This window comes from Hemicordylus capensis, chromosome 1, assembly GCF_027244095.1.
Source record: "Hemicordylus capensis ecotype Gifberg chromosome 1, rHemCap1.1.pri, whole genome shotgun sequence".
NCBI lineage: Eukaryota > Metazoa > Chordata > Lepidosauria > Squamata > Cordylidae > Hemicordylus > Hemicordylus capensis.
This window is the reverse complement of record NC_069657.1, coordinates 258550541-258563527: the sequence shown is the minus strand read 5'-3', so window position 1 is coordinate 258563527 and position 12987 is coordinate 258550541. Positions and strand designations below refer to the sequence as shown.

General features: G+C 44.2%; 1 protein-coding gene and 1 long non-coding RNA gene across 5 annotated transcripts in view; one reads left to right on the top strand and one right to left on the bottom strand.

The window, feature by feature from the left end:
* Positions 1–2800, top strand: part of SPTLC3 (serine palmitoyltransferase long chain base subunit 3) — a 168677-nt gene extending 165877 nt beyond the window's left edge. For all 4 annotated transcript variants that reach the window (XM_053285430.1, XM_053285428.1, XM_053285429.1 and 1 more), the window contains exon 12: positions 841–2800. In XM_053285430.1, the coding sequence (XP_053141405.1) occupies positions 841–954 (114 nt within the window). In that variant the 3' untranslated portion in view covers positions 955–2800. The remainder of the gene's footprint in view (positions 1–840) is intronic.
* Positions 2801–5022: 2222 nt separating this feature from the next.
* The window catches only part of LOC128340894 (uncharacterized), a 38939-nt gene continuing 30974 nt past the window's right edge, over positions 5023–12987 (bottom strand). The window contains exons 2-3 of the long non-coding RNA XR_008314063.1: positions 8238–8374; positions 5023–5147 (exon numbers count right to left, since the gene is read on the bottom strand). This is a non-coding gene — a long non-coding RNA (uncharacterized LOC128340894). The remainder of the gene's footprint in view (positions 5148–8237; positions 8375–12987) is intronic.

Here is a 12987-nt window from a genome sequence, read left to right as displayed (position 1 = left end):
TGTGGATTAAGACTTGAACCCACAATGTGTGGATTGTGCACTACCTCCCAAACAATTTAGTTTTAGCCAGGTATACGTGTGCAGGTGAAAATACTACGAATCAATTTTAAATTTAGATGGCTCAGCAGTTTAATCTAGTGGGCTGCTTTCTTTACCAGGTTCCTGTGATTTCCACAGGAGTGGTGAAACAGAATGTCTGTCTCCAGTGACTGTAATGTTATTTAATGCCTTCCATTAAAATTGCCTTCCGATTCGTACATTTCAGAATTTGTATCATTCTGCAGTGATAATGGGTGCCTTTCCTTGCGATCTCTGTTACAGTAGAATGATGTGATCCAAGACTGCATAGAATTCAGTTTGCTCCACTCTACACAATGATCACATTGAATGACTACCTAATAAAGCATGTCCTAAGGTGGAAGGAGCCAAGTGTCAGTCAGTCTTTAGGCTGCAAGAGGACCTACATCAGATACCTGACAGGTGCCAAGTGGGCATTGATAATGACTGATGTTTAACTCTTTGGGCAGCCTTTCAGAAAAGGAAACGTTCCGTCAGCATGAAGAAAGAGTGCCTTAAGATTCATTTTCTCCTTTATGCCTCAGGAGGGGAAGAACCTTAAAATATAGGCCTGAGTAATGTCCTTGTCTATTAAGAGAATCAAAGTTCTGTTTCCACTGAACACCATTATTAAGACTAACGCAATGGATCACACTCACTTTCATCACACGCCGTGATTCCATTTTAGCCTACACTTCTTTGACTCTTGCCCCGATGTTAAGTAGAAGTGAGAGAGCTTTATATCCTGTCTAAGATGTCTAATACAGTGCAATTGTATTGCAGGTCTTGACTGCTCTGGATGAACTGGGTGATTTTTTGAAGCTGAAATATTCCCATCACTCCAGGTCATCTCGTCCTGAACTATATGATGAAACGAGCTTTGAACTTGAAGATTAAGCTCCCCTCCCATGAAGAAAACATGATGTTACCAGAGCGGGGGGAAGGAACCTCAACAGCAAGAATGCATTTCTTCCTTTCTAAGGACAGTTCTTGCTTCTCAGTTAATTGAACTCAGAGAAGCACTGTTATATCTTACTGGATCAGATTCTGTGTGCAAGAGACTGGAATCCTGCTACAGATTTATCCCCATCAAGAAATAGGAGTTTTAGTATGTGACACAAAAGACTGTTCCTTTAAGTCAGTTGCTATTGTCCAGCTCTTGTTATGGGCTTTTTCACAAGCAGGCTTTTCTTAATTATAATTATATTTTATTTTATTTTTAAATGATTTGGAAATTAGTATGTTAGTCAAAGAAGAGTTTCATGTTAGATTGACTTCACCTGTAGCACAGCATTTCTGCATTGCAGTGGACATGGGTTTAGGCAGAGGAAATGGCAGGTAGACCTTCCCTTGTCCTTACTCGTAGATGATGAGAGAGTCATTCAGGGCCCTACTTAACATTAACCATTTCTGGCAGCAGATTTTGTGGGAGGGGGAAGGAGCTACAACTAATCTTTGCCACTTGGTTTATAATTTTAAATAAATATTTTAAATGTGTGTTCAATTTGGCAAGAAAATGTGTGCCACAAAATGCTTGGCTATATTCATCATTCTGATCCTTACACAGTTGGGCCTTGAATGCTTAAAGTTAGAGAAAAATATATCTTACAGCAGGTTTAAAAGGATTTCACGCACCGTTTTAATAACCATTTAACTTCCCTGTTTGCGACATACAGTACATGCCCTTGCATTACAGAAAAATACAGCTAACATTGCCAAGTTTACTTCTCTTCTTCTTGAGGTTCTTGCAGGCTCAGGAAAAGTACTTGTATGTTTGCTCACTTTGGCTGTCAGTTCCACAGAATATGATACTTAAGAAGCTTGCAGTTTGTGGCCCTGCCACCTGTTAAATTGAAAGATCTCTGGGACCTTTTTATATTGCTGTTTCCATGAGATATCCTTCACACAGCTGGAGATGGTGTTCTTGTTTTGCTAGGAGATATATCCATCTGTGCATGTATTGTTGGTTTTTAATTTTTTCAGATGTTGAGTTTCTAGTTTAAGCAAATTGACCAGTGATCTGAAAGGAGCCTGAGAGTTGGGAAGAACAGGTGGATGAAGTCTCACTTCTGCTGCACCCACTGAATGAGGCCAGGACTGATGGCAAAATATCACCCACTTCAGGCTGCTTCCATGTGAAATGAAGTTCTCTGGCCTCAGCAGCAAAGGTCTTTGTAGTCTGTACAACTTTTATTTAAAGTAACTGGTTGAAAGTCATTTCTGTAGCTTTGAGGGAGCTGCAAACCATTCTGCCGTGCCTGATAGCACTGTAAACACGTCCGATCAAGAGATGGTTAGCTTTCTGTTGCACAGATGTACGTCGCTTTCATGTTCTTGAAAGCTGCGGTATCCACTTAACCCACAGCTGCAAAATTAGATTTAAGAACAGAACAATTATATTGTGGAATAGCAATTACAGTATATGACTCCCCTGCTTGTTAAAGCAGCTTTGAGGATAAAGCAAGGCTGATCAGTTATGAGGTCCCTTTTTGTTGTTCAAGTTAATAAAATTCAATGCTGCTATAATGTTAAGAATGGACCGCAACACATTCCAGGATATCGGATGTCTGCTTCAAAAGTGTATTTGTGGACAGGGGGTGGGGTGAGTTGTGCTGTGTTGCATGATTGTTCACAACGGCAGATGAACTTGAAAAACACCAAAGGGGGACAAAAGGAGCCGTGTTTGTACATTATACTAAAACAACTGTATAAAGATTAAAGAATGTGTTTTGGGTTTTTTTAATCTTTGACGTTCCCTCTTTTGTTCCATTTCGTAGCTTTAAATGTCTACTTACAAATCTGCATGAAAGGGTCTGGATGAGCTTTTTATTAAAGGATGGCAATAGGTCTCCGAGGAAACTTCTGGGGTCATGATCCACCATTCACAGGATGCACAGAACATCCTGATTCCATTGATGACTAATGAAAGAGTTGGCGTAGTCTCTGGGCATGCTCTGAGTTCCTGCTTTGGCAAATACTTTCTTCCTGTGCAGCTATCGCTGCTCTCCCCCCACCCCCACCCCAAAAAGCCAGGTGTTAGTTAGGCTGTAGGCAAACGATTCTTCCTTTTACACTTGCACTCCAGCTCTCTCCAATGTGTGCATTCTCTAGAACATCTATGAAGCTGATTTATGCAAAGGCAGGCTATTGGTTCATCTGAGCTCAGCATTCCGAGGCTGATTGACAGCAGCTCTCCAGGGTCTGGGGGCAGGGCTCCTTCCCAGTCCTGCCTGGAGATGCCAGGGATGGCACCTGGGATTTTCTGCATGCAAAGTAGGTGTGGCCCCATTCCTGTTGATGCTAATCAACCTGAGCTACAGGTTGAGTATCCTCTTCAAAAATGTACCCTGATGTTCACAGTCATGTTAGAATATGCTGACCATGTTACAAGTAGCTGGTTTTCAAACTGGCCTCAGGTTAGCCACAGTTCTGAAAGGGTTTTTTGTTCTGCACATAGTGGGCGGTAGTAGTACTCGGGAACAGCATGTAAACAAAATGATCATTTTCAATGTAATTAGCAGCTTGCATCTTCACTAAACTACCAACCCTTCGCCTCCTTGTCAACCATTATCCAAACATAGACTCCCTCTCAGCCCAGTCTGCTGTCTTCTGCTCCACTGTTCTCTTCCACAGCCAGCCATTCCTTTCTGCTATTGTTTTGTTACGATTTTCTCCACGGGGCACAGGCTAGTACTAGCAGATGCTGGAATGAACCAGATCCTCTGATCATGATCAAAGCAAGCTGGGTTCTGGCACAGGGCAGCAGTACACAGCTGAGCCGCCTGATGCAAGGGGAAGCTGTGAAGAGGATGCATTGTGTGCTGTAAGGTGCACCTGAAGCCTGCTATAGAAGCCATCTGCCTCCATGCTCCCACTTTACAAAATGGCCGTGCGTGCTGCAGCAGTTAATGAGGAGCTCTTAAAGAAGAGTGACGTGCTGTCTGTCTCACCTGCTACCACACTCCTGGTTTCTCCACAATTTCTTCCCCTTTGCCGCAACTTCCTCCTCTGCCCTAGTTGGCCACATGAAATGTCTGGCTGCATTTTTGAGAAATCATGTCACAGAGGGGTCTTGTAGTGACAGAGTCATCTGGTTTGCTCTATTGTGTTGCCGGATCAGTTTTGTTACCTACAATAGGTATGTTTACTTTTAACATAGAGTGTAAATTCATTTGACTGTATCACAGATAAACTACCATCTGATAACCACACTGAAATCGATAAACTACCATCTGATAGCCACACTACACATCGGAGTCCATTTTCAGTATCAGACTTGGCACTTCCAGGGAGATACAATCCTACCCCATTTTGGGCTAGCAAAAGAGTATTTCTAACCCACTGTTGACCGCTCATCTGAGATTGAGTAACAGCATGTGTTTATGCAATTATATTTTTGTATTTCTGGTGCACTTTATGGATGAAATATCTAACACGATGCCTAGATACAAATCTTTTGCACTGGTTATAGAAGATTTCAAGATCAAAACAGAGCTTTGAGCCAACAGCATTCTTTGTGCGTGCACATGCCCAATCCATTTGACCAAAAAATTATACTGTGTGTTTTTTTAAAAAAACAACTGGCTAACGTACTGCACAGTCTATTATCTGCCCAAATGAGATGCCCACACACTGCTGTGTTCCACTCAGAAGCACTCTGCCACTCCTTGCAAGCATTCAGAGCCTCTATGGCTCGTAAGGACAGCGTCATTGCTCCAGTAATTAAGCTCTCATGATTTGCAATGGAAGCCGTGTTGCTGGAACAAAGGAACTATGTTTAGGTGCCATAGAAGCGCTGTGTGTTTGCAAAGAGTGGCGGAATACTTTTGAGTAGAATGGAGCAGTGTGGGGGCATCTCACTTGGACAGACATCTCGCTTGGATGTCATCCACCCTGATTCAAAATTGAGACTGTGTGGCATGTCAACCACTATGCCGAAGCAGATTGATCCTATACTTGCCCGGAGGTAAATTTCACCAGATTCCATTGGATTTACACTCAGATGTACATGGGACTGGGTGGTGAGATAATTTCCATGTAAAACCGTGTTCTCTCTCCGATAAGCAGGGCAACACAAGGTGACATGGAATCTAGAGTAGTGGAGATAAAATAGTGTTTTTTAAAGTGCTGCCAACAAGTGCTTCTTTGACTTAAACATTCCAGAAGGTTAATCCATTGCAGCAAAAACAAAATAATTCTATGGAATCTTAAAGCAGCGAGTCAAATCCAAAAACCTGTTTAGAGAAGAGGTGTTTCCCCCCCCCAGCAAACCAGAAATGAACTCCAACCAAACATAACTTGGTTGAACTGAACCACAACTGAATCTCTAAATGCACAACGTGGTAACCAGTTCAATAATCAGGCACTCGAGTTATTATTTTGCAGGAGAATAGAACATTTCCTCTCTGCTTCAGCTATATTTGGAGGAACTACATTTCTCAGTGAGCCACCTGAAAAGGAGAGAGAGAAGCAGGGCGGAGAGTTCTCTTGGTGCTCGGGTGCAGAGGTTCCCATGACCAGTCCTACCCAGGTAGGGCAGTGTTAGCCTGGGTAGGGCTGATCATGAGAACGGCCAGGATTTCTCCTAATCGTGATGCTCCTCTGCCAAGCAGCCCTGGTTTGAAACCCAGGCTAAAAGTGAAGTAGGAGGATGCATGTGCGCCTCCTACCTCACCACCCAATCGTGTGGGCGTGCGGGCTGCCAGCAGCCATCTTGCCCACAGAAACTGGCAGAAGGAGCATCGCGGCAGCCTGGAGGTATCCCAAAGACCTGCCCACCTCACGGTGGTCTGTGCAGCAGATTCTTAATTGAGACTGAAAGAAGATAAGAGCTCTGCTGGATCAGGCTCAAGGCATGCAGATTGGCAAACAGCAGATAGAGCTCAGGTTTCTAAAATCAAATATTCAGACATGCAGCATATGTTAAGAGTCTCAAATGTTACTGATATAGCTCATGTTCATGCTTTGTGTGTTGACCTCGCACCATGCAGAGGTGTGAAGTAAGATACCATAGCTGTTTTTACGAGCACAGAGCTGCATAAAACACCTATGAAAAACAACCCTTTAAAAAAAATGAATTCCATATTTATTTGTCTTTCTCAAAGGCACAGCTTCCAACTGACTTATAGCTTTGGGGGTAGTATTTAGCAGACAACATTTGGGCATCCTATCTGCTCGTTTACACATTTGCATGTGGTTGTACCCTGCACTCCACTGAACAAATTATATATCCCTGATATCTCAGTTTGAGCCAATGGCCAGGAATGCTTTGTATCAGCTTCGACTGATATGCCAGCTGCGTCCATTTCTTGAGACAAACAACCACAAAACACTGGTGCATATGCTGATAACATCCAGACTTGACTATTGCAATGCGCTCTACGTTGGGCTGCCTTTGTACATAGTTTGGAAACTGCAACCGGTGTAGAATGCTGCAGCCAGGTTGGTCGCCAGGGCTATCTGTAGAGACCACATCACTCCTATTTTAAAAGAACTACAATGGCTGCCAGTTAGTTTCTGGACAAAATACAAAGTGCTGGTTCTTCGACATGGTCTCCATTCTACACAAAGGGACTATGCGCCTGCACAGAGACCTCGTCGGACTCTAACAAGCCCAATTCTCTTGCTTTGGGCAGGAACCCCGCCCCCAGCTGCTATATGCGGCTGCACCACTCCTCATCCCCTCAGTCTTTCTTCGTCTGCGCTCTAGTGAACATCGTAGAGTCTGCAGCTTGGCAACAAGTAGGATTCAGCTATCCCCTTGTTTTTCTTCCTGCTTCTTTGATTTCTTTCTTAATTGTCTTTATTCTCAGCATAGTAGTGTTTCTGTTCTTTGCGTTTTGTTTTTTGCCGGTTTTCCTCAACTTTGGAGCTCCAATTCCAGCCGGGACGGAGCGTAGTGGCCAGCCGGCCGGCCTTCGACATTTATGCCAGGCACAATGAACTTTTAACAATGTTCTTCGGAAGCCTTATCATTGAAGAGGTCTGCAAAAATGGCTTCATCGGTACAATCAGAGCATGCGGCATCTGCTCCTGTGGAGACCAAAAATCCGTCCTCGATACCAGTATCGGCGTCCTCTGCACCGCTTGGCCTTCAATGGCGTCAAGTGAGCCAGTGCAGTTGGAAAACCTCCCTCACCATCAGGTGCCCAAGGTACCGAAGCCCTCCTCGAGTTCCTCGGGACCAGTACCGAAGATAAAAAAAGAACTTGAAGCTGCATCGTGACTTGCCGGCGGATCAGCACCTCCCTGCTATACCCAAGAAAAAGAAAACAACAAAGGTTCCTGTGTCAGAGGCCCCGGTGGCAAAGAAGGCTAGGGTGGCCTCGGATCGTCCTGTACAGCAGTCATCAACAATGCCTAGCTTGGCTAAGTCGGTGGATTTGGCCCACGATCAAGCTAGATTGAGTAGGGAATGCTCGGTGGCGTCGGATGAACCGGGTTATGCATCATCAGAAGAACAGGCCTATTCTCCAACCAAGCCCGCAGAACAAGCCCTTAGACAACATAATGGTGGTGGTCAAGCATCACTAAATATTGTGCCAAAAGTATGATACGGAAAAATGAATCTTCTCCTGAATACTAAAACATACATGTTATAAATGGCTTCATACTTTAAAATCAGCAGATTTATGAAAGCTCCCCCCACACAAAAAAAACAACACCAAAAATAAGACCACATAGGTCCCCCAGCCCTCAGGGACATGTTTTCATGGGGCAGCGGGGACATTAGAGGAAAGGGGATCATCTAAAATTGCTCCTCCTCCACACTTGCATGAATGCACTTTTGCAAGTGAAATGTTAGTCTGCATGCAAGCCAACTAACAGAAATCACAGGACAATAGTTTAGATCAGGAGTGTCAAACTCAAATTGGGTGGTGGGCTGGATTTGATTCCAATACACCTCTGGAGAACCGCACACAGCCTTGTGCCATCTTCTGTGGCCCTCCTCTTCCACTCGCTTCCTCTCACTTTCTTCCTTCCTCTTCCATCTCCATCCTTCCCTTGCCCTGCCATTTAAACTGGCCAATGCACTTACTTTTTACACCAGAATATGACCATTTGCATGGTCAGCATGGTGTTGCTGATCTTGCAAATGCTGACCATGGTGTGGCTGACCACGCAAATGGCACTCAAACATGTGTGGATACCATGTGCATGCTAGCACCGTGCTCGGTTACCTGGGACAAGCACCACCCCAGCAGGGAGCGACATGAGCGGTGGAAGGCTGGTAAGGGGAAGTGGAGTTGAAGCTGCCCCATTTCTGCAGATTGGCAGTGATTATTGTCAGGCACTTCTGCAACTCCATGTGCTTTATCTGTGGGAAGAATTCACAAGTTATCTTGGCTTTTATTTATAGCTCTTTTCCTGTTCTCTTAACAGTTTGAGTGCAAACTTATCCATCTAATCTCTGTATAAGCTTAAAACAAAAATTAAGGCGAGAACTACAAATCTCACAATTTTGATGGAAGCCTGTGGGCCTCTTGAATAAGTCTTGTGGTCTGTGTGGTGGCTGCGACAGAGGCCATCCACTCCTCCTATATAGTTGGGAGTTTGTCTTTTATCTGCTGGTAAAGAGCTATTTTTGTATTGGCCTGTATTTGCAATTTACACTGGTGTACTAAATTTGTGGATACACTGCAATCGTCTAATGTGAATCAGCCATATACTCTAAGCACCCGTCTCTCTCCTTATCCCATTCCTCCGCCTCTCTCACACACATACAAGCATTTGTCTTCTTAAATGGCTAAACAGCTTGGGAAGCAGAAACCTGTAAAAAAAATTTAATGCTTCAGTTACCTGGCTCGTCTTACAAACTCTAAGTCCAGTTGCTTTGTGGTAGAGTATTACATTGGTATCAAGTAACATTTCTTCTCAAAGCTTCCTTTAGAAAGAGCTGGAGAGGGTTGGCCAGATCTTCTGCTAGTGTAAGATGCCAAATATCTTTCGACTTCTGTTGTCAGCTACACCAATTCATACTAGCTGCAAACAGGACTCTCCTACAAATTCAGTTGCAGCTTGATGACTGGTTTAAAGCTATCATAGGGCACCCTGAATACATTCCTCACACATGTTTCCTAGGAAAATGGTTTATAGAAATCACAGAAACTTAATAGTTAAGGTGATTTTGCTCATACAAGAAATTGATTAAAAATAGGCTACCTCCACCAATATGTCTCAAATGAGACCAACTGGACTTGCTTTATAGTAAATCTGTGGCCAGTGGATACTAGATTTGGACCTAGGAGACATGGGTGCAAGTCTTAACTCTGCCTGGGACTTGCTTGTGTTATTCTAAGCAAATCACTTTCTTGCCTCAGCTTTCCCATCTGTGTCAAAATTCTTGTGTGGCTGGCAGCCTCAGATTGAGCTAATGAGTCTGGAGTGTGAGCACACATCACCTTGCAGATAATGAAATTGTTGAGACCACCAGTTCCAAAATATCTCTCACCTGCTGTGTCTATAGATGTACACAAATGGAGCATTCCAGAGGTATATTCCATTACCCTACAGCTGCACACCTAGTCAAACTCCAGCTAACTGAAGCAAAGAGGCTCCATGTAAAGTGGTGACTCTTATATTTAGCAGGGGAAGAACAACTGTCCCTATTCTGCCCAGTATAGCATTTCTCTAGTAGCTCTTGCTGAGTGTGTTTACACCCTTTTGGGACACAAAACCTTTTTCTTATACCTTTTACTATGTAAATTGCATCCAGAACTCTTTTGCTGAAAAAGAAAGAAGGAAAGATTGTGTTGTCGAGTCAGTGTCGACTCCTGGCAACCACCGAACCATGTGGTTTTCTTGGAAGAATACAGGAGTGGTTTGCCATTGCCTTCCTCCTGCACAGTATGAGATGATGCCTTTGCTGTTGTCACTGAAGTGAGCATCTGCCTCGAGCACCTTCCTACATTGCTGCTGCCTGATATAGGTAACTACAAATATATATTTACTAGGCACAGTGGGAAGCACACCATTGGCATAGCCACCATTAGGCGACAGGGTTCAAAGAACCCGGGCCACCACCCCTCAGGGGCCACACCTCACTGCCCCGACACACACCCCACATCTGATGTCAGATGCGGGGGGCATGGTTTAGCTCCCAAACGGCTGTGTGGCCCCGTTCAGGAGGCCACACAGTGAACTCAGCACTGGCCTCAATCTCACTCCCGAATGGGTCCTCACAGCCCAGTTCGGGAGCTAGACCACGACCCCGCGTCTGACGTCAGACATAGGGTGTGGGGCGGGGGGGGCGCAGTGGCCGGACATGGGCCGCCTCTGGCCTCCCTCTGCTAGTGGCGGAGATTCAAACTCACAGACTCTTGCTCCCTAGGCAAGCCACTTTGAAATGCAGTATCTAAGTTTTAAAAAAATAAATAATGACTCCTGTTGTTTCACCCCTATTCCTGTGGTATTATCTTTTCCATATACTGCTCCACGGTAGTCACATACCATTTTTTCCTCATTCCAACTTTTATGCCTGATGGAATATATGAGAATTCTGTACTGAGTAAATGAACGATACAACTCAACGACACTTGCATGATAAATAGAGGGGAAGATCTCTGGAAGACATGTTTTTCAATTGAATCCCATTTGAACTCTTCTTCTGGTTCTTTTTAAATTACTCCAGGGTAAGCCTTGAGCATGATGGAAACTGGCAAGCTTTCATGTCTGATGTTAATAGTGTTATAATGAAATCCATCTCACATTAATGAAAAGGAAATGATGGCCTATGTTAACAGACAGGATTAGGCCCCTAAGATGCCAATGGGGTTTGCCTACCTTTGACTAGATCTTTGTGAGGGCAAGAAGCAGCAGCTGCAAACTACTATACAGCACAGATACTCTTGGCACTCCGTCCAAAAGACTGTTAGCCAAGAACTTTTCTTCTTCTTGATTTCATCTAATGCAATTTCAGTGTGCAGACCCTCTTTACTTCATGGATTTGGATCAAAATTCAGAAAGCCTTCACCAGCACTCACAGCAGTAAGTCGTTGCTTAATCCATTTGGCCAATTCCTTCATGGTTCTGAGACTGCAGCATGTAAGGTAGTTGTCGTCGGACATGCATCGACTCTTAGCACCAGCAACCCTATGGACCACTAGTGGCACGGGGGTAGAGATCTCTAGTATCTATCTCCCTGATGGGTTTCCTAAATAAACTACTTTACTTGGAACTTTAACTCCATGTCTCCAGACAACGTTAATTAGCAGTGCTCCCTTATCTGTGCTTATCTGTACCTACTGCTGTAGCTGGGACGATAAAGAAATCTCCCCCCACTGTCGAGCTCTCTAACAGTTGTCACTAGTACCTGATTCAAATAGGGGTGGGTTTTTTGCATTTTTTCCACCCATTAAACAACGTCTTAGAGCACTGGTTCATCGGGTGTTCCAGAGATTCTTTTCACTGGAGACGTTCACTGGAAATTGAATACCAGGCCTAAATTTCACCACTGAGTTGTGCAAGCTCCTAAAAAGAGAGATTACATCTCCTACCCACAAATAAATTACCTAGCAAGATAAAATAATTTATGTACTGGTGAACTTGCCAGTAATATGCAACCAGGCAAATAGAGCACTTCCCAAAGTTCAGGAGAAGCCATTCCGAGTTTCCAACAAGCCTCAAATAATGTGGATTTGCAAAAAACAACATCAAAAAAATTTATTCAGGAACTGTTTTTCGGTGGGGGCGGGGGCGCGCTCCAGCAACACGGATGTACTAGTGCTGTGCTCAGCCAAGCAAAACTGAATGAGAGAAGAGGCAGCCTCATGGACTGGTACATCCACCCTCTCTAAGTTAGACCAGAAGGCGCTCCCCTGCTCTTCCACTTTCCAGACCCCATTCTGAAGAACTTGGGTTGCCTCCTCTCCTTTTCCCCATCAGTTAAGAGTTATGGTGACACAAAAGATCTGGAGATGTATTGAGAGTTGGGGAACAGGGACATTCTACGGGTCTGAAAAAACATACCCAGGAAGAAGAAACTACTACATTCCCAGAGACAGGGCTGTATTCAACAACTGACACTTTCTTGATATAGATATTATTGTGTATGTTTTCAAATAAATAATATCACTGTCCAAACATACGTCTAAGGAGGACCAGAAAGATACAGAGAAATGAAGCACCAGTGCAGCCAGAGAAGCCGTCTAACAGCACTTCCCACTAATTGCACTGGGGAAGGGGCAGTTTTTGATGACCTCACCTTCCCCAGGAAGCCCTCTGTGCCACCAAAAATATGTCCCCAAGGGCTGTGTAGCCCTCTGAGACATCTTTTCATGTGGCACAGAGGGCTTCCTGAGGAAGAAGAGGTCAACAAAATGTTCCCCTTCCCCAGTGCCCTGGTGCAGTTAGTGGGAAGTGCTGTTAGACTTCTCCTTGGCAACAGCAGTGCTTCCTTTTTCTGTACGCCAACCAATATGTATAGCCTTGTTTAGGCATTATGAAAACTGGGGACGCTGTATGAGTACAGCATCCTGAGAATGTGACTGAAAGCTCTGCCCCCTCTGTGATGTGTGATGTGCCCCCACCCACCCGCTCTCCATGCTCACAGTGTTTGTCTGCAGAGACCAAAACTGTTCACATGGAAAGAACCTCTGGAATGCTTGGATGCCCCAGCATCTGCATCACAGGGAAGATATCTCCATAAGTACAGTATTAGTCTCTGCAGACAAATATAAGCAGGGAGAGCAGGGTCAGTGGGGAGTTGTATGCATCATGGCAGACGTGGTGCTTTCAAACGACCCCAGTATGCATTATGCCTGCACAGGGCTTTTCTCAGAACCCAAACTGAACCTTAAAAGCAATTAGGACAGATCTTCACAGAATTTAAGAAGTACTCCCCCTCCAAAATCATTTACTCCTTTCAAAAAGATTTTGATTTTTGAAATACTGTATGCTGATAGCAGAAATAAACATAAACCATCTATCAAT